This window comes from Antennarius striatus, chromosome 13, assembly GCF_040054535.1.
Source record: "Antennarius striatus isolate MH-2024 chromosome 13, ASM4005453v1, whole genome shotgun sequence".
Classification (NCBI taxonomy): domain Eukaryota; kingdom Metazoa; phylum Chordata; class Actinopteri; order Lophiiformes; family Antennariidae; genus Antennarius; species Antennarius striatus.
In genome coordinates this window covers 6,585,115-6,611,613 of record NC_090788.1, presented here as the reverse complement: position 1 = coordinate 6,611,613, position 26,499 = coordinate 6,585,115, and the positions used below count along the sequence as shown (strand labels likewise).

The 26,499-nt window shown below is 38.7% G+C and overlaps 1 protein-coding gene across 1 annotated transcript in view; it reads right to left on the bottom strand.

The window, feature by feature from the left end:
• Positions 1-1,223: 1,223 nt before the first annotated feature.
• Positions 1,224-26,499, bottom strand: part of gabrb4 (gamma-aminobutyric acid type A receptor subunit beta4) — a 42,696-nt gene continuing 17,420 nt past the window's right edge. The window contains exons 3-10 of the mRNA XM_068331170.1: positions 17,779-17,846; positions 16,159-16,379; positions 8,967-9,049; positions 4,966-5,103; positions 3,319-3,471; positions 2,511-2,767; positions 1,838-1,927; positions 1,224-1,577 (exon numbers count right to left, since the gene is read on the bottom strand). Coding sequence (XP_068187271.1) covers positions 1,224-1,577; positions 1,838-1,927; positions 2,511-2,767; positions 3,319-3,471; positions 4,966-5,103; positions 8,967-9,049; positions 16,159-16,379; positions 17,779-17,846 — 1,364 coding nt within the window. The remainder of the gene's footprint in view (positions 1,578-1,837; positions 1,928-2,510; positions 2,768-3,318; positions 3,472-4,965; positions 5,104-8,966; positions 9,050-16,158; positions 16,380-17,778; positions 17,847-26,499) is intronic.

The window sequence follows — 26,499 nt, the reverse complement described above, 5'->3', positions numbered from 1 at the left end:
AACAAAAAAAATACCGAGTACTAAATGACAACTGGTCAAACTGTGTGTGGATATTTTGACTTCTTTTGAATAAACATGTCATCACATCTTTACTGTGGAATAATCACAAAAGCAATCCCCCATTTCCTTGAAGCAAACATAAAGCGTGGTATGGCGTCAATGGACTCTAAAAAGCATATGAATCAATAAACAGCAGAAAATAAACAGTACAGGTATACTTTCATGATCATCTGCATGATAAAATGTAGAGAATGCTTTTTTTTCCGCACGATCAGACTGAGTAATGCATACCTCTGACTCTTTGACTCATAATGCCCTAGCTCTAGAACATGTTCTGACACTCTTTGAAATCACAGTATTTTTCATGAACAAAAATCATATCTACAGTAATCAGCACTTGTTTTCAACCATAATGAAAAAGACCCCCACCCCCCTACCCAAGGATGTGTTTCTAAAAATAACATGAGAAGAGAAAGAAACACAAGTTTGCGTTGACTCTCATCCATGTGGCCCTCTAATGGAGACCATGAGGCCAGAGCTGATGTCCGATAAAGAGAACAATATCACCTCAAAAAACCCAAGGAACAACACACAATCCAAACAAGGATACTGTACATAGTAGAGATTTCCGTGATCGTTATCCACGGGCAATGGGAGGGGGCTGTAGGGTAAGGAGTGTGGGAGGTGGGGCTTTTTTTTTTTTTTTTTGGGTGACGGCGGGTGTCAAGGATCTCACTCAGCTGATGCCTGAACAGACGAGCCACCAATGATTTCATGAGCTGCAGTAGAGGATTTTTGACAGTAAGTATCAATAAAAAGTCAATGGGACTCTGAGACATCTTTTCTCTCTCAAGAGCTTTCACTTTCTCTTTTTTCTTGTTTTTTTTTTAGCAAAAATATCATGCAGTCTTTAGTTCCAAAAGCCCCTGGTGGGATCTTGTGTTTGTTTGTTCGTTCATTTGTTTCTTTCAGGAGGAAAAAAGAAACTCAAAGCCTTGAAATTCTTTTCTCACAATTATTCTTAAACATTCAAGTCATCCTATTAATACTTTGTACAGCAGAAAGGTCCTTCAGATTTCACATGTGTATATATAAATATAATATATAGAAATATGCATATACATATGTTCAACTTGTATATGTGTATACATATTTAGGAACTGTATCAAAGCCAATTCAATGTGCTCTCAAAATATGGCCCATTATTCCTAGTGGGGTGCACATCAATTCACATAGTACAACCAGTAGATTAGGTTGAAAAATCCAAAGGTGATGGGAAAAATGACCCGGGACCACTTGTCAATGGTGCTAACATCTGACAGGTTTGGGATTTTCAACTTGAGCTTGGAGGAGCGTCGCCGTAGCCGACAGTTAGCCCGGCTCCGCATGGCGCTCCGGTCCAGCGAGTGGTGGCTGAAGCCATCTCGGGGGGCCATGGGCTTCCTGAATTGGACCCCGGAGCTTTCATAGGACATGACTGAATTCCGAGAGTCACTGACGCTGCTTCCCACATCTGAAGGCATCACTTCGTTGTTCATCTCCAGTGTGGTGAGGAGGATGTTTCCATATGCATCCACCTGCAGGAGAGGAGAAAGACACTGGATATCAATGAGGGCTGGAATGTGGAGTAGTAGCCCCAAATACCCCTGATAATCTAATCAAATTAACCCCCAAGCTAAAGCAAAATGTAGGGATGATATGGAACGTAATTTCTTGCATGCAACATACATAGTTAACAAAAAGTTTCTTTTACATAGAACTGGTTTTTCACTTCAAAAAACAGCCTCAATCATTTGACTTTATTGTGAAGGCTGATATGATTTCTAAATACATGTACCCCAACTTTTCTTTGTTCCTCGAGATACAGATTTCTTCGCTGTGTAAATGACCTGAAGGTGTTGGTTTGATACGGCACGGAAATGGAGTCCTTGCAATGTGAAAGAAAAATGAAGAGAACATTAAAACGGCTATAAAATCCTGGCAAATAAGCATATTTTCTCAAAAGTCACACAATGTGTTAAGACATAGATTTAACAGGAACAACTTTGAGTAAGTATTTAGTACTTCACACACAAAAAACAGGGTGGTGCTTCATTCAGTCTGACCACCAGCTTCGAATTGTTAAAGTCTTTTTTTTTGTCTCACTTCAGCTAGAAAATATAATATAAGTAATATAACATATTTTATAATAAATAAAATACAAGGTAGTGGACGGAGAATGAATGAAGCCCACAGCATTAACAGAGATGACATCCTAAACAATAATGAGAATGTTAACAACACTGTTGAGCTCAATGATCGCTATCTCGATGGAAACGACTTCGCTCAATAAAGAGCAGTCGGTGTTTGAAGGAGAAGCAATGGATGATGGTTGGTGAATGAACACCGGAAAAACTACATCAAGAAATGCTACTTATGTGTACTTTTATGCAGATCATAACTATTTTATGTGTGAACTCTGTCTGACAGAGATGTAAATGAAAAAAGAGGCAACGGATGAGGATGCAAACCTGTTCCCTCAGACGCTTCTCTTCGTATCTTGTGCGCTCGTTGTTGACTTTGTTCAGCCTCTCGTTGATTTTCTTCTGTTGCGCAGGGCCCCGGCCAAAGAACACGTAATTTACAAAGGCATATTCAAGCAGGGCCAGGAACACAAACACAAAACAGCCCATGAGGTAGACATCGATGGCTTTCACATACGGGATCTTTGGGAGAGTCTCCCTAAGGTGGGTGTTAATCGTGGTCATGGTGAGCACCGTGGTCACACCTGAGCACAGGAGCACACACATAGAAATTACTATCAGAAGAAAAGATTGGATTCAATTTAACGTTACTAATAATGCATATGGGAAAGGAAAGCATTCAACATTTACTGTACAAATGTCTTAAATTTAAGGAGAATCTGTCTGTCTTTAAAACATAATAGCAAGCAACTAGCTGAAATTCTCAAGTATAAAACCCATGAATTATGTGATTAGTCCTCAGTAAACATCATACTGATACGACTTGCCCAAAATATTTGGATTAGTAAATGTAACTCAGGAAAGAATAGAAGACAATCTAATTTTCCAGCATTTTTTACAGCTTTTTAGGCATTTGACGAAAGGTAGGCATTTTAACCTTGGCAGAAATATGAAGCAAGTCTAAAGTTTAGATGAAGGCCCAGTAATGGGATAAAAATAAAGTATTACTGTAGTTTTTTGTGTCTGTAAATGCAGACAGTTCACAGCTTTGAATGTGCTTTTAATCCTGTGATAATCACTGGATCTTAAGGGAGACAGGTAGAAGATCATTAATGCAGCGCTGGCTGTGTCTTACCCAGGGCCACCCGAGCTGCAGAGGCATCATAATTGATCCAGAAGGAGACCCAAGAGAGGATGGTGATCAGGATAGAGGGCATATATGTCTGCAGGATGAAATATCCAATGTTCCTCTTAATCCTGAAACTCAGCGAAAGCCTTGGATATGAACCTATAAGAGGAAAGGAGGGACTATTAGTTTGGGAAAGAGCAGGACAGAGTGAAAACCCATCACTGAAAAAGGAGCGAAAGGGAGAAAGCATTGGCACAAGTTAAGAGTTCCAAAGTCTGCAGTTTGACAATGCACAGGGTAGTCATTTCTCCATTTGTTCAGATGGAGCACTTAATTTCCCCAAAGCGATGGATTCCTGTCCAGGGACAAGTTCGATTCCAATTAAACATGGCAGAAAGTCGCAAACACGGCAGATTTTTCTGCAACCCCCTATCTCAGCAGGCAGCTCCAGCATCCCTCAGAGAATTGTCACAGAGAGCTGCTCTGCTTCTCTTTTGCACTTTCTCTGTCCTCTAAACATTACCAAAAGGACATTTTAGAGGTGCATAATTGCAACTCATGCCTTTAGACTGAAAGAAGACAGAGTTCATACACTATGTGGCTGCAAGGTGGTGCCTCTAAGCCATTCCATTGCACATTTTAGAATAATTTCAGCTTATATTGTGCTGTGACATTAATGGCTCTTTTGACAGCACTTTCATTTTAAACAACCACAACAAACACAACAAAATAAACTTTAAGGCAACCTGATATTAAAATATAAAATACAATTTGGTATAAATTTAGCAATATCCAATTAAATCTGTAGATTTATTTCCAATATTTCACCCAAATAAAAGCTTTAGATGCATGATGCTTTTAATTTAAAAGGCAATTTGCTACGGGGAACACTCAATGATGAATGACCTCATCATCTCCAGGTTCCTCTAAATCTTTTAATGAATCAATACCTTAGCATACATACTTCATCAAGCCTGAGACAAATGCCTTAGATCAACCAAGCACTCTCTAGATTAATGGTAGCAACACATTTCACACATTTCATTAAAGTCAAACATGAAGATTACATTTAAATTTCTCCTTCATCTTTTTTTAAGAGGTTAGATTCGTGTAACTGAAATATTTCACTGTAGTTATTTCCAATTGATTCCAGTCTGGATGCTAAGGTAAGCTAGCGTGTCTGCAGCAGCTTCAGATTTAATATAGTCTTAAAAATTGTAATGATTTCTCATCTAGATTTCAACTATAAAGGTAAGTGATTTTGCCATAACCTCAAATTTATGAAAAATCAATATAATAAAAAATTAGCAATAAGACTACTTGAGTTGTAAGCAGGATTTTATGTGAACGTTAAACCTCTTCTTGGTGGAATGACTGGTCACATGCATTGGATATCAAGTATAACTTTTTTAAATGCGTTGATTTTTATTATTTTTTCATTATTCAAAGTCAAAGTCAAAGTCAGCTTTATTGTCAAGTGTGCCATATATACACTACGTACAGCACAGATGAAATTGCAGTCCTCTCTGACCCACGGTAAACAGGCAGTACAACAGGCAGTACAAAACAGACAGTACAACACAGGCATCATCATCTACAAAGAAGAAGCAATACAGCCTGCTGTATATAGGAAGCACATTTATCCGGTCTTACCTGTAGTAAACCTGACCTCTCTGGACACCAGGCGGATGTCTACAATGGAAAACTGAGGTAACTCTAGTTTGTCTACACCCGTCACGGCGTTGTCACCTCCTTGCCAGAAGAACACGATGTCATCTGTGGTATATCCGTCTGTGTTAAGGTGAGGGCAAATTAAAGGAAAAGAAAAGAGGAGAGTAAATGTGACAATGAACGACAACTGTATGTTTTATTTATTTTGGACACATTTTACTTGTTTTTTTTTTAGTTAACTATAAATGTATTTATGTTTATGTGTGTGTTCTCCTTTGCAGAGTAAAAACATAGGGAGCACAAGGACTTGCGCATCTTTTCATATTTCATCATTGTTTATGTAACTTATATATACTGTAATTGATCATCAACAGACAACTATGCATGTCTACAACTGATAAGTAAAGTTTTTTGTCTTTTTTCAATACTGGAATGATTTTAATTATTTTAGATGGGGAAATGTTGTTTGACTTACAAGAGATTTTCGAGATATAGAAAGATATAGCATGATGCATTGTATGTCCTATAGATATGAACAACATGTTCTTTTGGGCAGAAGTTTCATAGAATCCACTAATTAGAGTGACATTTTCAATGTTTTTGAAAATTTTTTCGAATTTTTAAAAGTACACCAATGCTTTTCAAAAATAATAATTATATGTTTCACCTGCTTTGAAAGTGAAAACTGACCTAATTTTGGAGACTTTGGTAGGAGAGACACATTTTGACCCTATTTAACTTGATGCTTAAAATCTGTTCATGCAAAAACTGGAAACAAAGCACCTAAAGCCTCTGAGGATATATCACTGCATGCATCGCTACCTGCATGAATATAAAGTTGCATGTGCCATTTGATTTGACATACCCAGAACATTCTCATCTGGCAATGCAATTGAAAACGACCACAGCAGTGGATTTATGTCAAAGGACCAGTATGCATTCACTTCTAAACAATTTCTCAGTCCGGGAAGCGTAACTACTTTTCACATTCTACTACCCCACACCCAGACCTTGATGGCATTAAACTCACAGAGGGACCAGGATTCATTACCATTAAATCTCCCTCTGAGGTTATAAGGTAGCAAATGTGACATTGTCCAAGAGATTGAGGCAACTACCTGCCTGATCAATCAAACTGATGGTTAACGCGCGTGACTCTCGCTGGCGCACAGCTTTCCCTGAGTGTAAACAACAAATATTCTTGTAACTTTTTAATTCATAGCACATCCATATTTCATTGCTTACTGATGTCCCTGAGGATAAACACTCTAGACTTTTATCCTGAACAAGAACCACAAATATACTGTATGTCGTATTGAGCAGCTGGTTTGATAAATGAAACGGTCAATGAAAATGATCTAGCAAATACAATTTTTAATTACACAACTAGCACATTTTTTCTCCTGAATATTGATTAATTTAAAAGAAGAACCTTAAAAAAAAGATGTAGAATAATTATATCATTATGTAAATTATGTATCTTTTATGCTATATGTATGAGCATACCATCCCTAAATATCAAAGATACACATGCTGATGCAAAGAACGATACCGTGTTCCATTAACAGGTTGAGCTCAGTTTGGCTGAGCTCAGTGGGAAAAAGGATTCCACAAGCAACCAGGGGACAACTGTCTTAGCATAAAGATATGCTTGAAAGATATGTGTCCAACTGTTCTTCAAACACAAATGTAATAATAAAATAAGGAATTTGGCTGTTGTAGATTGTTTCTTATAGAACCAACTATTTATTTATCTGAATCCTGACAACTTTATTCATGAATCATTCCTGATAACCACTGAATGAGGAGCTAAACTAGTATGTCATTATTACCTCTTCATCACATAGTAGTTAGTCGTAATGTCCTTAACCCTAGAGAACCCACACCCATTTATCCTTACAGGAAAATTATGTGGGTTATACCACAAACCATATGTGGACCATATAGAATACATTTCTGAAGGGGTTTTTTTTTTCAGTACAATAAAACTTAGTTTTATTATTATTTCATTTTTATTTTATCACTATTTTGGAGAGATCACTTTCTGTTACAGAAACATGACACTCACATGGTCATGATACCAGGATGTTGAGTATACGTCGCTTAGGGACTTAACGAGTCAGACGTAAAGCTTTATAACGAAGAGATGGACATTGCGCGTGTGACACCGGTGTCACCGTGGGTTAAACTGAGTACTGCTGGTCCAGCACTATTGCTAAACTATAATAAACAGGCATTTTAAAACACTAGTGTAACTACAAGTTTAAAAGTTGAATTGAGGGTCAACTGAGGTCCCTAATATTAATGTTGTTTTGCCTTCAATGCTGGTGGCCCAGTCCATCCATTAGCTGAGGTAACAGTATTCAATGTGGATCAACAAGCTCTGTGATTTCTCCTCTATTTCTCCAGGCATCAATAAACTGCTGAGGAAAAACATCCAAAAAATGACACATCAACCAATATTTCACTCATAACTCCTCTAAATTAATTGTACGTATTTGCCAAATAAAGTCACTTCATTATGTGTGATTTGTGAGGAGTAATGTGCAATGATCTGCGATACTGACAGCATTCTTGCATAGTAAGTTCAAGGTCTCTTCTCCTTTCGGCTTTTCCCTTCAGGAGTCACCACAGCAAATCAGTGTCCTCCATCTAACCCTGTCTTCTGCATCATCTTCTCTCACACCAACTACCTTCATGTCCTCTTTCACTGCATCCATAAACCTCCTCTTTGGTCTTCCTCTAGGCCTCCTGCCTGGCAGTTCAAAACTCAGCATCCTTCTACCAATATATTCACTATCTCTCCTCTGGACATGTCCAAACCATCTCAGTCTGGCCTCTCTGACTTTATCTCCAACACCTCTAACATGTGCTGTCCCTCTGATGTACTCATTCCTGATCCTATCCTTCCTGGTCACTCCCAGAGAGAACCTCAGCATCTTCATCTCTGCTACCTCCAGCTCTGTCTCCTGTCTTTTCCTCAGTGACACTGTCTCTAGACCAAACAACATCGCTGGTCTCACCACAGTTTTGTACACCTTTCCTTTCATTTTAGCTGAAACTCTTCTATCACACATCACACCTGACACTTTCCTCCACCCGTTCCATCCTGCCTGTACACGCTTCTTCACCTCTTTTCCACACTCTCCATTGCTCTGGACTGTTGACCCTAAGTACTTAAAATCCTCCACCTTCTTGATCTCTTCTCCCTGTAACCTCACTCTTCCACTTGGGTCCCTCTCATTCACACACATGTACTCTGTCTTACTGCAGCTAACCTTCATTCCTCTCCTTTCCAGGACAAACCTCCACCTCTCTAGCTTCTCCTCCACCTGTTCCCTGCTCTCACTGCAGATCACAATGTCATCTGCAAACATTATAGTCCATGGAGATTCCTGTCTAACCTCGTCTGTCAGCCTGTCCATCACCATAGCAAACAAGAAGGGGCTCAGAGCTGATCCCTGATGCAGTCCCACCTCCATCTTGAACTCCTCTGTCACACCTACAGCACACCTCACCACTGTCTTACAGTCCTCATACATGTCCTGCACCGCTCTAACATACTTCCTGCCACTCCAGACTTCCTCATACAATACCACAGTTCCTCTCTGTTCACCCTGTCATAAGCTTTCTCCAGATCTACAAAAACACAATGCAGCTCCCTCTGGCCTTCTCTGTACTTCTCTATCAACATCCTCAAAGCAAATACTGCATCTGCAGTACTCTTTGTTGGCATGAAACCATACTGCTGCTCACAAATGTTCACTTCTGCCCTTAGTCTAGCTTCCACTACTCTTTCCCATAACTTCATTCAACTTTAAGGTAACAATGCTAAAACACACACACACACACACACACACACACACACACACACACACACACACACACACACACACACACACACACACACACACACACACACACACACACACACACACACACACACACACATATATAGAGGCAGGCTTGTTTGCATCACTCACAGCTTTCGATTTCCAGGGTGCAGTTCTGTTCATCAAGAGGGTACCTCCTCAAGTCCATCATGCAAGCAGCTGTGGTGGTTATTCTACAGAAAAAAGTATAGATAAAATATAATTAACAATTTTCCCCCTGGGAAGTAAAAGAATCCCACAAATGTTTAATATGATGAACCCTGACTGTGTCTACTGCTTAATCAAGCTGTACATTCAAAGTGATTCAAAGCACTGCAGCAGTTCAGTAATCGATGCCTGACTTTGTATTGCTGGGACATTTTGCCGATACCACACACACCTCTGTGGGCTTGGTATATAAAATTCTTGCATGCTAATGGTCTTTGTAAATCTATTTAAGTTTATGGGTGCTGGACACTCTTCAGTGCGTGTGGCTAGAAGAGCAAAAAATTTAAAAAAAATGCGAAGTGAATTGCAGAATTTTGCTACTTGTCTTCTCTTAAATGTTTAATGCATCACATTTTATATTTCGGTTTTATGTGATTCACCAACTGCGATTCTGTGCGTGCATGTTATTTACTGCTAGTTTCCAGATCTGCATTTCTTCCAGGTAGCTTTAGAAAAGATGTATGTGTGGACAGCGGTTTATTAACGTCAGTAAATCCACTAACCCGGGAAAAGAGCTTTGACTACAAATCACACATGTAGGGGTCTTTTGCATTTAACAGGGATATTTAACGGTGCAGCACATTTTGGTAATTACATTTCTGCCGTTCACACCCGTTGCTGTGTGTTCATCATATCAGCTTTCATTCTGTTACTGCCCTCTTGTGTAAATGAAAGTGAAAAATTAATTTTCAGTTCATCAGCTCTGTGTCAGAAACCACTGGCCCATTCATTCGTGTATGTTCAGGAATGTTGAGACCTCTTTAAAGCAAATTCCACACATTATATCATGAACATTATTAGCCATCAGTAATGTTGAAGTCAAAGCCACTGACACTGCTATGGTCTGTGGTTTTACATTGATGAAGTCAGCGAATGTATGCAGCCGTATATGGCTGCAAAAAAAAAGTGGTGCAGTCGATAATGAACTGTTTGCACTGGAAACATAGTGCTTGAACTCAGAGTTTATAATTGGTCATGGTGGGGTAAAAAGGGTGCTGTCAGCAGGTAATTGCAAACCAAAATATATTCTGCTGAAGATGATGGAGCCCTATTAACATTTGGGGTGTCTGGATCCATGATAGCAGAAGGCACAACCATAAAGAAAAAGGAAATAACACTTGTGTGAGGTATATACTTATTATTCACAATGACACGGAGCTGCATTCTGCAGCACAAGCATTAAACTGCTCAAACTGCATTGTCCTGCGTTATAGTAGCTACTGCAGATCCCTGCAGGTTCCTCTGCTGAGTGTATACACCATCGATACACACTGTGAGGTGATAGCATTGTGCCTAACTACATTAGCGGAACAGGTCATTCTCATAGACCAACAGGTTAAAGAAAAAGTTGACTTATGCCACTTCAAAGATTTGCAGGATTTCATCATCCTGTGGGGTTATTTTGGCATCCAAAAACCAACAAGGACCTGTTCACCTGTCTGCTTGAACATTAATCCCCAACAAAGAACATCTCAGCGTAGGCTCTCAGTCATCCAGGTCAAGGTGCATCAAGAAGAGCTCTTCTTGATTCTTTTTGCTTGATTCCCCAACAAAGAAATACATCAAACTAAGAACATTCACTTAATTCAAGGGACTAAAACAATCAAAATCAGTTTATTTTCTACCAAAACCAAAACTACAGAATACATAGTACAACTCTGCATTTGTTAGTATCAATAATGAACATCTACTGTCGTCTTGATATCAAGGTGTATTTAGATTAAAATGGATTTGTAAATCATTGAATTCTGTTTCCATTTATTGATTATACATCCTGTTTCACCTGACTAGATATTTGCATCAATCAGAGCCTTGGGCGCACAATTTGAAGAGCTAATAAAAACATAAGAAGATAAAATGCGGACAGAACCTTCAATGTGCTGAAACCACATTGAGATCCCAAGTCCTCCGTGATCATGAATGGGAAGACACATCCTGTCAAGACACAGTTACTGTTCTTAAAAGACAATACCCTGGTAGCACAGTGAAGCTGTGAAATCGTGGCAGCAGCGGCTGCAACTCGCTGCACTGGACAGAAATTAATTCTTTATCCCTTGGCAGAATGGAAGAAAAAACCCACTATGAATTAAATTGACTTCATTTTTGACAGAAGTGAGGAGGGAATCATCGCTGAGTGGAGCCGATGCTCACAGCTCACACCGAGGGCCCGAGACTTCGTCAGCAGATATAGGTCAGCAACTTCAGCAGCCTCAGACCTGAGCACGAGCTCAACATCTATTATTGAGTTAAAGATGATATGAATATTATTATTGTGAGATGATATAGAGGCAAATTCTAAAGGATTTTAGGATTATGTGTGACGCCTGTAAAGACTAGACTTTTTTTGACTAGTTGTAAAAGTATCATCTTCGGTGTCATTGCGATCTACATAGAAACTAATACAGCACTTGCTAACAGGACTGAAGAAGTGTCTCTTAAATAAAAATTAAAGGCAAATTTCACTCGTTCCAGGCATGACTACAAAAAAAAATGGAACCCGGGAAGCTTGGAGCTTTACAGACCAAGAATAATTTGAATGAGGGTTGTGACACCCACCAGGAGAGCCCTGTATCCTTCCCTGTGAGGTAGCTCAGTTTCTGAAGAGGATCATAGTACTGTGTTGAGGTTTAATAAACAGACAGAGGATTCACTGGAACGGGAAAAAAGGAAACGCCATCTGTCGAACACTCAGCTCAACAAAGCTCTCCGTGCTCTCAGAATCCAACTTCCAAACCAGATCCTGATTTTTTTTTTTGACAAATGATTCACCTTCTCAACTCGCTGGCAAGTCGGACATACCTATTTGATCACACACACCTAGCTGGATGCTTTCTACTGACACTGACTTCTTTTATCCATGTTTGACTTTGTTACTGCATCCAAATACTCCACTGCGTCACTCAGCAGCATTCGGACCACTCTGATAAAATTGAATCTCAAGGTTAATATGTAGTTCTGCTATATGGCAAGTGTGCAAAAAAATAACAACATTCTATGAGTGAGCAGGCATATGGCTTTCATTGTACTTTATTCGTTGGTAAATGAAATAATAGCACACCAATGTTTTCGCATTTAAAAACTCTACTTCAATAATGAGTTTAAAATATAAATACCTTCATCGTGAGGTCGATCAATGATTTGAAGGAGGATTTACAGAATTTAGGGAAAGCCAACCATCGCACAAAGAGACTCAAACAAGAGGTGTAAGGGATTGTGGGACGTGTTGTCCACTCTGCTCTCATGAAGGAGGGTTCCGTTTGTCACAAAACAAAAATGACATTTTTTGTAAATTTTTTGTTCATGTAATTTGTTAATCTATTAAATCCAATCTTTGCAGTTACATATTCAGATTATTAGCAGATACAGATTATTATTATTATTATTATTATTATTATTATTATTATTATTATTATTATTATTATTATTATTATTATTATTATTATTATGTCAACTACAATTTCAATGATCTGGACTGTTATCTGCATCAAGATCAGACTCTGGTGTGTAGTAGAACATACAGGGATGTCATTGTGTAGTTTTTGTCAAAGCTTTGAAGGCATTCTCCATAAAGTAAGAAGCAAGAAACTTGTAACTGCCTGTATGCCACCATGAAAGGGAATCCTTTTGGATGATTATCTGGACCACTGCCAAAATCTAATGGATGGATGTTTCCTGGGCCGTATTCTACTTCTCCAAAAAATGTCATTAAAAACCATTCACAACATTTTTGGTGATCCTGCGAAAGTACATACAAACAAAAGCACAGATTTTAAAACACGAGTTCCTTGGAGCAGGCGAATAAAATCCATAAAATCAATACGTGGGCACATATTCAATGTTGTCTTTTTTACGTGAAAATAACTGATTTTCTAATTTATTTATTTTTTGTTGTAGAAAGATTAAGATCTGGATGCCAACTTTTACAATTAAAGTGGAGTCAATCCAAACTGTTTAGTTCAGCCATAGAGAAGAGGAGAGTGAAGGTTCAGAGAATGTGCCTTTCAATGTTCAGCATCAGATCAGTGGGTGACTTAATATGGAAAGAGTTGTGAATTAGAGGGAAAATCAGCCTGTTCTTAAAAAGAATACAGAAATAGATTTGGCTGAACAATGCAAATCAGGTCAGATTAGAATCACTGTTAACACTAAGAATCCAGGTTGGAAAAAAAAAGGCAATAAAAAAATATTTGCCGGCGTAAACACATTTCAGAGTAAGTAAATAGACGAGAACACAGTACATTGTATAGTAGTGTGTGTATAGTGGGAATTTGTATTTTATTGTGCAATTTACAATAAGACACATTCAGAATGACAAAATCTTAGCGCTGTCGCCTCACAGCTAGAAGGTTCTGGGTTCATATCCTTCCTGTGCAGCGTTGTATGTTCTCCCCAAGTCTGTGTGGGTTCTCTCCGGGTTCTCTGGTTTCCTCCCACATCCAAAAACATGCAGCTAAAGTGAATTGATCATTCCAAATTGTATATAAGTGTGAGTGGTTGTTGGTCTTTCGTGTGGCTCCGCAGTGCACTGGCATCCCACCTGGAGTGTCCCCCGCCTCTCGCTCTTAAGTCAGCTGGGATAGGCTCCAGCAACCCCCCGTGTACCATAAAAAGCGGTCAGGAGGATAAATGAATGAATAACAAATTGAATTGAGAACAGTTTATACTATATTTATTTGTATGTTAATCAAATGAATAAATAAATAAACACAAACAAATGAATAAATATATAAACTTCCTTGAGGAAAATGACAACTTCTTAAAGTTGTGTTATTTGCACACATCTGCAGAAAGGCCTGTAAAATCCCTATATGTATGATCCGCTTCTATTTATTGTGAGTTGATAGAAAGAAAAAAAGAGGGTCTGAAAGCTTGACACCATCTGCTTTCTACCACCAATGCAACCAACACCTGTGCAGTGCTTGAAGATGAGATGTTGGAATGGCTGACGCTTGTGTCCCTAGCAACACCCAGCTCTCTGATTCTGAAGAGCACGAAGTCAGTAGAGGTGCAAATGCAGGTGTAATGCCATATCCTTCTGGAATACATCCATTTTATTATCATGCTTTTTGCCTGCCTGCTACATGTGTGAGAAATATAATGTGCTGCAGGTGTGTGCAGCAGCGAGTGCAGCAGCTGAAAATGTTTATCCAGATCAGGTTGCGCAGTGATATTTTTGCACTAAACTGAGCCTGTTTAAGCCTGCTTTATTTAGCACAGGCCCAAACATGCAGTGCATATCAAAAATAAAGTTATTTCATTGATTAATACCAAAGCATCCTTTACACAGTTGTGTTATTCTCACCACTAATGTCATCTACAAGTGGGATCTATTTTAGTTGAGTAGCCGCACAGCAGCAGTCAGCAGATGACTGTGTGTTCCAAAGGCACCTGCTGATAACCCATTCGTGTGACAAATAATACATCCATCCTGCACCAGACTCTTCTCCCGGTGGCAGCAAGCTTCTCCAAGATTCAATCGTACATTTCTAGGTCCATGTACGTATGATTGTCAGAGCAAAGAACAACCCATGAGGATTCATCTAACTGGCAGACACTGTTTGGTTTGCGCTAGCCATGGGATTGTTTTTCTCCCACAGTGACACCTTATGAGGACACATAAAAGGGAAAAAAAAGACGGTTTTGCCATCATGTCTCCTTTTGTCTCCGCGCCGACTCAGTTACCGAGTTTCTGAATACTGATTATAGTATTAATAATTCATTACCTCACATGATCCGTACCTTGTCACAGCCATTGTCTTTTATTTGTGGAACAAAACATGTTCCAATTTTATTTTTTATTCCTCCATCAAACTACTGTATTGCAATGACATGCGTTAAGAAAAGCAGCGATCCATTTAGAGTCAGAGAACAGAGAGAACAAACCTCAGGACACCTTCCTATTTTTAGTCATCCCACTGGGACTTCAGATGGGTCACTCTGTGCACATTTATTGTTCAGTAAATCGTCTAGTTTGTCAAAGAGATGTGGGACATTGAAATGGTGCACATTTTTAATCTTTTTTTAGGCTTTTTGGGTAAGTGAAATTTGAATTTAACTTACATGTCGGCTTCGAAAATATTGCGACTGTTTGTACTGAGCCACGCGTTCTCCTTTGTAGACCGTTAACTTATAAATAAAAGCTTCATGATGGTTTATTTTTGCCTAAAAGAAGTCATCATCACTCATCCTGCCATAGGAACAAATACTAGCAGCTGTGATCTTGTTTGTCTGGCCCCACATGTGATGACACGTTATCAAGATTGCTGTTTATTATTGGCAAATGACAGAAGCAAACAATAAAAGCAGCAGTTTTCAAAATAAGTTACTGTGACTATTTCTGGATTCTCAGAAGTGCTTATTTTTTTAATCTGGTCTAATATTTAATTAACAGTTTATAGACTTCTAAATATAAAAATATTGACGCCATCCATTTTTTTTCTGTATCTCCTGTTCTCAGTCACAGAAGGGCAAAACTTTTTCCAGCAAGGCAGAAACATTTTTCCTGTATGTCCATATTTATTTCTGAGTCCTCATCTCCCTGCATTATTAAATCTATCCAAAAGCAGTATTTAAGACAGACATGAAAAAGCCATTCTCTCTCTATACTGTGCAATGTTTCTTTTCCATGTATCTCCCAGCATGCAAAGGGCAAAAAGCAGACACTGTAATCTAAAGTGCAAAATTCACCTGACTCATCTTGTTTTTAGGAGTCACATGTTATAATTGTGTTATTTTATTGCAAGCTTTAGTTAATTCAAATATATAGACATACAATTAATAATGACCATATGCTGCTACTAAAAGTTTGTCAGCAGTTTTGACTTTTGTTTCTATGTTTCTCAATTTGTGAGTTAAAAAGTCAATTCTTGTACAAAAATTAACAATCTCATAGTTGCTTTCTTTATAATATGTTCACACAATAGCTATACCATACGTGTAAATAGCCAAATGAAAACCAATAGCAAAAGTATAGCTGATTGTTTAGATATATATTTAAAGAATTATATATTTTTAGATATACTTAGAGAAATGTTTGTGTGAACCATCGGCCCAGTCATAGACAGTGTGTTCATACCTTAACCCATATAAGACAGTGCCATCAGGGTGCAGACGGATCATTCGGTTCTTTACTGTCACGCCATGAAGAAAGGACTTCTTGTCATTAAGGAAGTAGGTGTCAGGGAGCCAAAGGTGATCAGCAACACGGTTGTCCAGAGTCAGGTTTAGCTTTAGCTCACCATAAGCCAAACGCTTATCTCGCCAGCTCTGCTGGAAATACATTGTGATGGTGTAGTCCTGGAGAGAACGACAAACAAATCAGTCATACCACAGAACTTCAGCTGTTAGCTTATAGTAACATTTTTGCAACAAAAATAAAAAAAACACTCTCTGCTTTGTGCTAATGTTGTTTTTTCAGGACTTAATGAAGTAGCCCTTGTTTTACTAGTGAGTAACAAATGGGAATCAATGTCATCACCAACAAAAGTTCACAGACGTTACTATGAGTTACAGAAACAAGGTATATGCTAATATAATACATGAATATAGAAGAAATCACAAATCCCTTTGACACCAACAAGGACAAAAAGAGGAATAAGCAACAATGACAGCAGTAAAGGAAATATATCTTGTGAAAAATGCTTTTTATACTCAGAAAACTAACCCATTCAGCATTTGTAAAATAAGTCATAGGTAGCAAACCAATAAATACAGCCTTGGTAGCACTCCTGTGTAATACTGTATTGAACTGGAAAAGCACTCAAGTGGAGATATATGGCGTGACAGCTAATGCGTCATTGCCCCCCTGGTCAAACTGCTGTAGTCTACAGTCAGACTCTTGAAAGATACACATTGGCTTTACTTTCATCCTACACAGTTCCATGATTTTAAATATTTTGTGCTTTAAATGTCCAGTGTGCACAGTTGGAAGTGGTCTTCACGTCATTCTCTTCTTCCTAGCATATAGGAGAAGCCATGAGGCAAAAAGCCTGTATGTCTCTTCTGGGCTGCTGTAGGAAATATGGCAACATGTAACATGACGTCCTCTTCCATAGGGGGATTTTTATATCTTATTTCAGGGTGTCAGTTGTTTTTTCTATTGCAGAACATCACATCTATGTTAGAGAACACATTGTAAATAAAATCATTCTGATCTCATTTCTCTTTTTCACTCAAACCAAGAGGACATCCATGCATTTGACATTTCTTCAACCCTAGATAACCGCTTTTTTTTGCCACCGCAAATCAATTCATTATCTGTAGCTGCTCCTCTGCAGGGTCAGGGGGGAAATTGGAGACTTTCTCAGCTGACTTTGGCCAAGAGATGGGAGTGCTCCCTGGACAAGTCCCCAGTTTATCACAGGGCCACACAGAAAGACAAACAACCATTCACACGTGATTAATCTAGAGTCCCAATTCATGACCATGTTATATTTACTACTGGGGGAAGACAGAGTAGCTGGAGAGAACTCAAGCATACATGGGGAGAACATAGAAACATAGATACAATAGTTGGATTTGAACATACCACTACTACCCTTTATGCCATTGTACCGTCTCCAATAAATGATTAGTTAATGAGTAGATCATAAAAATTAAGGTTTCATTCAGTGGAGGATGTGTGAAATTGAACAGGTGAGCTTACAGTGAACATTTTTTTAATGGAAACCAAAAAGCCTGGAAGCTTGGAACTTACCATGTTGACTTCTGAGATGGAGTCGATGCTTGCTATGTTGATACTCATTCCTACGATTACAGGTTGACCTGAGGAAGCAAAGGAGAAAGTCCTGTAAGTGATTAAGTGCATAGAAAAATTACAAAGCAACCAGAAACCACAAAACCTGCTCAGATTCCATTATACCTATGCACCGATAAGGAATTTTCATGTTACAGTTTGACCCTTATTATATGACTCATTCACCATGAAAATAAACCACTAGGAATTGGAATTACATTGGTGCCATATTTAGTTTGATAATTACAAAATTTAAAAAATTAATTTCACCAATGGTGGGTTTTTTTCAGGTTTTAGTTTAATACATTTTGAAGACCATCTGATTTTTGCTCAAGTCTGTATCATTTTTTCTTTTAACTCTTATTTTATATTCTTCTTCTTTTCCTTTCGGCTTTTCCCTTCAGAAGTCACCACAGCGAATCAATTGCCTCCACCCAACCCTGCTTTCTGCATCCTCTTCTCTCACACCAACTACCTTCATGTCCTCCCTCATTACATCCATAAACCTCCTCTTTGGTCTTCCTCTAGGCCTCCTGCCTGGCAGTTCAAAACTCAGCATCCTTCTACCAATATTCACTTTCTCTCCTCTGGACATGTCCAAACCATCTCAGTCTGGCCTCACTGACTTTATCTCCAACACCTCTAACATGTGCTGTCCCTCTGATGTACTCATTCCTGATCCTATCCTTCCTGGTCACTCCCAGAGAGAACCTCAGCATCTTCGTCTCTGCTACCTCCAGCTCTGTCTCCTGTCTTTTCCTCAGTGACACTGTTTCTAGACCAAATAACATCGCTGGTCTCACCACAGTTTTGTACACCTTTCCTTTCATTTTAGCTGAAACTCTTCTATCACACATCACACCTGACACTTTTCTCCACCATCCTGCCTGTACACGCTTCTTCACCTCTTTTCCACACTCTCCATTGCTCTGGGCTGTTGACCCTAAGTACTTAAAACCCTCCACCTTCTTGATCTCTTCTCCCTGTAACCTCACTCTTCCACTTGGGTCCCTCTCATTCACGCACATGTACTCTGTCTTACTGCGGCTAACCTTCATTCCTCTCCTTTCCAGGACAAACCTCCACCTCTCTAGCTTCTCCTCCGCCTGTTCCCTGCTCTCACTATAGATCACAATGTCATCTGCAAACTTTATAGTCCATGGAGATTCCTGTCTAACCTCGTCTGTCAGCCTGTCCATCACCATAGCAAACAAGAAGGGGCTCAGAGCTGATCCCTGATGCAGTCCCACCTCCACCTTGAACTCCTCTGTCACACCTACAGCACATGTCTGTGTAGGTTCTCAGTCATCCAGGTCATGGTTATGCAAAAGCTGTTGAGTCGATCCACTGGACGTTAAGAAAGTTCTTGAAGACGTTTCGTCTCTCATCCAAGAGATGTCTTCAGTTGAGAAGTCTCTTGGATGAGAGACGAAACGTCTTCAAGAACTTTCTTAATGTCCAGTGGATCGACTCAACAGCTTTTGAATAACCTACAGCACACCTCACCACTGTCTTACAGTCCTCATACATGTCCTGCACCGCTCTAACATACTTCTCTGTCACTCCAGACTTCCTCATACAATACCACAGTTCCTCTCTGGGCACCCTGTCATAAGCTTTCTCCAGAGCTACAAAAACACAATGCAGCTCCCTCTGGCCTTCTCTGTACTTCTCTATCAACATCCTCAGAGCAAATACTGCATCTGTAGTACTCTTTTTTGGCATGAAACCATACTGCTGCTCACAAATGTTCACTTCTGCCCTCAGTCTAGCTTCCACTACTCTTTCCCGTAACTTCATGGTATGGCTCATCAGCTTTATTCCTCTGTAGTTGCCACAACTCTGCACATCTCCCTTGTTTTTAGAAATGGGCACCAGCACATTTCTCCTCTATTCCTCAGGCATCTTGTCACCATCTAAGATCCTGTTGAACAACCCAGTCAGAAACTCTACTGCCACCTCTCCTAGACACTTCAATACCTCTACAGGTATATCATCAGTACTGACTGCCTTTCCACTCTTCATCCTCTTCAATGCCCTCCTCATTTCACCCTTGCTAATCTTTGCTACTCCCTTGTCCACAACAGTCACCTCTTCTAGTCTTTGTTCTTTCTCATTTTCCACGTTCATCAACTCTTCAAAGTACTCTTTTCATCTTCCCATCACACTACTGGCACCTATCATAGATTTCCATCCCAACTCCTACTCCATTTCTTTTCCTATCTACACCATGATAGAACAACTTGAACCCTGCTCCTAAACTTCTAGCCTTGCTACCTTTCCACCTGGTGTCCTGGACACAGTATGTCTACCTTCCTCCTCTGCATCATGTCAACCAACTCTCTACCTTTTCCTGTTATAGTTCCGACATTCAACGTCCCTACTCTCAGTCCTATACTCTTGGCGTTCCTCTTCTCTCTCTTCCTGCAAACACACTTTCCTCCTCTCCTTATTTGACCAACAGTAATCCAATTTCCACCGGCACCCTGTAGGTCAACAGCACTGATGGTGGTGATTGTTAACCTGGGCCTCGACCAATCCGATATGGAAGTCATAGGTTTGATTCACATGTTTGATTTGGAAAAAGTTTTACGTGGGATGCCCTTCCTGACGCAACCCTCTTTTAATTTATCTGGGCTTGGGACCGGCACAATAAGACACTGGTCTTCATCCTACTGCGGCTACATTTGTGTCTTACTGCGGCTACATTTTTTAACTCTTATTTTATCAATATTTAAAAAAATATTAATTAAAAAATATATATTTATTAAATATTTTACCATTAAATATTCTGAATAATGATTTATTTGCACATGCTTATTCACATTAAATTGACATTGAATGTGTTTTCTTTCTGCTGTGAAAGCAAATGAAAAACGTATAGATCAGTTGATCTGTGATGCTTTTCAAACGACGCTGAGAGAAAGCATTCATCCATTCTGAATTCTATTCAAGCGATCCATGTAAAGGAAGAACAAACTGTGCCTCATCTGCATGAATACAGTACATGCTGTAGACATGTAAACAGCTATGAAAACAAAGCCTGCCTTATATTCACACAACTTAAGGGTACAAGGATTATCCATTCACAGTCTGTCCTCAGTCACCATAACTAACAATAAGTGACTCCACTCGTGCTATAACCTGTAGTTATACAGTATGTCACACATATGCGCATTAGGGACAGTTTTCAAATGCTCAAAAGAAAAATACATACAGTACATAGATATGTGCTTGCATTGTTTTAATATTTGTAATTAAGAATTACCATTTGCTGCAGAAGAAAATTTGCAACGAATTTAAAGAAAATCCTTTTCTGGCAAGCAGAGAGATAAAGAAAACAGCCATATATCATATGGAGTAGTCAATTTTGTCAGTTGGCAGCGTTGTCTCCTTTCTACACTTCTAACACTATCCTCAACATCTGCTCTAAACACCCTTCCTTTCCTCTTCAAACCGTTTCGCCAAAGAATGATTGGACCACAAAATATGAATTGCTGACACAGAAAGCAGAAACAGCAGAAATGGCTCAGTGATTGGTTCACATGGCAGTGCTGAATCAGTGTGTTCACAAAATGTCCCATGGTATTACAGTGGAAATGGCATTAGCATAACAATCACACTCAACAGAGATGACCAGGTATTACAATAAGTACTTCATTGGGGTGGCAGCAGCTCAGTCCACCAAGTCTGTGGCTGGGGTGGGTGGTTCAAGACCCATGTGGGTCAAAAAGTTTGGAAAAAACTAATTTCCCCACAGGTATGAATAAAGGATTGATTGTTATTTTTGCTGTTAGTATTATTATTGCATGAGACTTTTTATTAAAGGCATCTATGTCCTTTCACTGACATGTTACACAAATTAAGCACAAAACTGATGACGCCAGTGAAAAGAAAGTGCTGAACAGCATTTATAGCATCCTGCTCAGATGTAGCTGGAGGTTAGTTGTTTATTCATTATTTGGATTTGTACTTGCACAACTTTCCTATCGGTGATAGAAATTTACAAGATGTCATTCTGTACACAATCATGTCCACAGATGGAACAGTCATATGCTAACATCTGTGAGATGAAATGCATAAAACTTTAAACATATCTAAGGTTTAAGCAGGAGTCATCAGTTCAAGGTTGTTTTATGTATTTACACCAGGTAAAGGTACAGACCTTGATGGGCAGGTATGACTCACGGACAACTATACAGGCTGGCCTTCAAAAAAAAAAATTACACATGAAATGAGAGCAGGAAACATATGAACACACACTCTTCCTGGGTTGCTGTGACCTGCCAGAGTTTGGGTGGTGTTGGAGTTTCCGGTCAGAGAACCAGTCTACTATGTGATAAACAACACTGCATTTGGGAGCATGTTCCGCTGGGATACATATCTCTACCTCATCAATTGGATCTCTTCTTGTAGTTCTAACTTCCACACATGCAGTTTTTTGTTAACTAGAACAGACCCCTAGCTTTCCATTTCCAGCATATCATCTCAAAATACAATGCTTTGAAATGCAAAACGGATGGAAAACAGATCTTGACAGTTATTGTAGAGAGCAGGTGTCATGGAGATGCTTCTGGGTTGCAGGCTTGCAGAGTTCAAAGCACATTAGGATTTTTGACAAAGTCTTAGATTTGTTGTTTATATAACCCTCATCTGTTCGAACACCTCCACAGCTTTGAAATTAAGACTATAGGTGCCTGAAAGGGCTTAATGTCTGTATTTCTGTCATTTGATTTGGTTAAAATTACAGTTCAGTACAGTTGGTCTACAATTTTGCCTTTAACCACAGCGTTTGCCACTCTAGTAATTTTAAATCTAGCTTCAGCTATGTAGAGGATAGAGCTTGTCTATTGAAAGATGATCCCATTTGATGAAGTTTTTATTTACTAAGTTGCCTAATTGAATCACCATCAAGTGAAGTTCACTCACATGGAAATTTGCTCCGTCAGAAGGATGGAAGCCAATCTATGATGACGTGAATGACATTTAATGCCCCAACTATTCCAACTATTTCAAACCAGACTTGCATGAAGAATACATTGCTCAGTTCAATCAAAAACCGACTAACCTGTAGACATCTGAAGCCAAGGCCAGCAAGACACAAGAGGTTTAGTATGTGTTTGTGTTTGGGCTTCGATGTCATCTTGTAAGAAACCTTTCCGAGGGTTCGATTCATCTTTGGACTCCAAAGCTATTCTGAATAATTCACTTTGTGTTTTTTTTCTTATCTATGAGTGATTATGTGCATCTTCTCATCTGCACTATTCTCCCAAAACCACAATTACCATCCCTAACTGTCCTTCACTCAGTGAATGAAGTAAAGAACATTGTTCATTGCAGCAGATGATGTGTAATAATTTGTCTGTCAGAAAGAATTTGACTCTTAGACTCTTCAGGGAGATTATGATCGTATACGATCTGCCAGTCAATATTCTGGTGACGATGGCGGCTAATGACCCTGCAGAGACTGCTTAAATGATGAAGTTGGTGAATCTGTGATGTCTGTGAAGAAGGATAAGCAACAACAGAGGTGTGTCGCTGTGCTGTGGGATTGCTGGAAACAGCTGATCTCTCAAATGAAAGCCTCAGACATCAAGAACAGGAAATTGAGGTGCATGAATGATGGATGGCATGAGAATTTACTTTGTGATTTATACAAACAGGAAAAAGTTAACACAATGTAAGTTTATGGCATTGTCTAAGAATTTTCTAAGACTGTTCTTGTATTGAAGTTCACTTCAGGAAAAAAAAAAACAAACCAGCTGAACCAAACCCTCCATTTCAACAGAACAGTAGGAGTAGCTATTACAAACAATGTCATCAGTGCAATACCGACAGTAAGGGGAGGCAGTCATGGCTGATTTGTGACATCATGGAGTTAAGCAACATAGAGTTTGAAAAGTCCATGTCTCTCAGATCAACATATATTATGAAGGTATGAAACTGACCAATATAAATAACTTATTTATAAAATATATTTGGATGCCTCAACTTACAAATCCTTCGTCTGGGGGTCTTCCTGTTGGAAAATTGGTCGATTACGTTTTTTTGTTTTTTTCATTTCAAGTACAGTACATTCAATAAAATATTGACCAGCAGAGCACTAGGCCTATCTATCCTCTCTCTTACATTCTACAGCCCTCCCTTCACTCACCACACACACACACACACACACACACACACACGCACACTTACACATACTCCTTCCTACATGCTAAATGCCCTGAAGCTTTGTCATATTCCCTGACTAGTTTCTTTCTACAGAAAAAGGAAAAAAGTAGGGCCATTTTCCATCACACTTTGTGAAGGCAACCAGTAACAGTTTTCCCCAGAGATACTAAAGTACTTTCGTTCACAAGATGAAAACATAAAGCACCAAATGTCTCTCTCTCTCTCTCCATATATTTTGACCCTGGTTTAGTGAAAAAGAAACACTTGCTTTGTCGTCACAGCTTTCTCAAAATAAATCTGTTTGCCGCATTTGCACTTCACATGCTGAAAGAACGACACTGCTTAAAAAAACTTCTGTCTTTAAATAATTTCTTCATATTTAATTGAATATTCAAAACATTTTTCAGAGAATTCTTGTCTTCTTCCACACAGGATTCTTGGAAATAGTGCTCAAAATATGACTAACTTATGAACAAAGTGATGACCACAGTCGCCCTTTTGCTCATTCTTTGGTTAAGAGTTTCAGTAATAGGAAGACATGTCCCTCGGCAAAAAAGAGTCATTTTGAGTAAATGTGTAAAATTAGTCTTGATTCTGGTTTTCTACTAATGTTAATTAATCTCCAAATAAAAATGACTTTCTGCACGTGATGATGGACTGGTTTCAGAGTGTCACATTAAAAAAAATTATACGAACTGATCTCATGTTATGAACCACTTTTGCTTCTTGACTAAGTCAGATGTACAGATCCCTACAAAGCTGATCAAACCAACAACACTAAGAGGTCCATCCATCTATTTTCTTTATGTTGTTCAGGTCAAGGCCATGGCAATCTCAAGAAGCAAAGAGACATAATCGCTCCAGCAAGTCCTTGGTCTACACTGAGGTCGCCTTTCAGGAGGATATGTCTGGAATACATCCCCATTGACACCTCCAAGGGGCATCCCAACCTAATACCCTCACCACCTCAGCTGATTCCGCTCAAAGTGAAAGTCCTGTGAGCCCCTCCCCAACAATGTGCATTATGATGATCCATGAGAATCATAATGGACTCCTATTGTTGCTCCTTTTGGTGGTGAGTCCACTGGACCCATGTAGCTCCTCCAGCATGCCTGGAGGGAAAGATGGCAGCTTCACAAATATTAAGATTTTTTGTTTTGTCTTCAAATACTTTTAATTTTAATAATAATAATAATAATAATAACAATAATAGTAATAATAATAATAATAATAATAATAATAATAATAATAATAATAATAATAATAATAATAATAATATATAATATATAATATATAATATATAATATATAATATATATATAATTTTAATAATAATACTACAGTATTTTTTGCACTGTAAGGTGCAACTAAAAGCCTTCAATTTTCTCAAAAACTTACAGTGTGCCTTATAATCCAGTGTGCCTTATATAAGAATTTTTTTAAAAATATGCAATTCATTGAAAGTGCGCCTTACAGTCCAGGGCGCCTTATAGTGTGGAAAATACTATAATTGAAAAGGCGTCAACTTTTGAATTAAAGTGACAGCATCTGATATGTTTTTTAAGACACTGGAAACAAATTATCAGCATATTAATTCATTCTGAAAACCAATCCAAACAGTCGCACAAAGATTTTGGAAAGAGCTATGACAAAATATCCCATAGAGCCTTTCAATTTTAAACAAACTTCCTGATTCAGTGTAAAAATGTACCGCTGACAGTGACAGTTATTCGGCTTGATGTAAAGTTAACTGTTTATCATAATGATGACACAATTGCAATTGAATATTTTGAAAATTTGAGCAAATTTGAAATTTGTTTTCCTATACAGAGATTAATGATTCTTTTGAGATCGCTCACATTTTTATCAAATGCAGGAAGAAGAAAAAGAAGAAGAGGAGTTTATTTTATAAAAGAGAACATAGGATAAAAACCAAATACAAAACCAAGACTGTGACAGCTGAAAGGGGAGAGATCAAGAAGAGGAAGAAGGAGAAGAGGAAGAAGAAGAACAAGAACAACATGAACAAGAACAAGAGGACCAGCACCGCAAAGGATTTCCAAAACTTCAAACTTCACTGAACATATGCTCACAGTATACTATGATATGCCAACACTCTTCCAAATGGCATATTTTACTACAGTGCTGGGCGTTGTGGGGCCGTGCTTTGAGGCAGTAACTATAAATTATCGTCTAGCTTTCACTATTGCAACAGAGGTCATTAATATGAAATCACAATATGATAATTAACACTAGGAGAAAATAAATCAACGAATGAAGTACACATTGAATGTCCGAGGAGCTGCTGTGGACCCACCTTGTTCAAAAGGCCAGTTAAGGACTCAAAAAATTAGTTGTCATTTTAGGAAATATGTGTATTTTTTTCACTTTGGGTTTGCTACATTTTTGAGAGAGAGAAAAAGCTAGTCTCCATCGGTTACCAAACACCATCTCAATTGCTAAACTGTTGCTATAACTAAATAAAATGTTTGATCCGTACTAAGAACGCCAC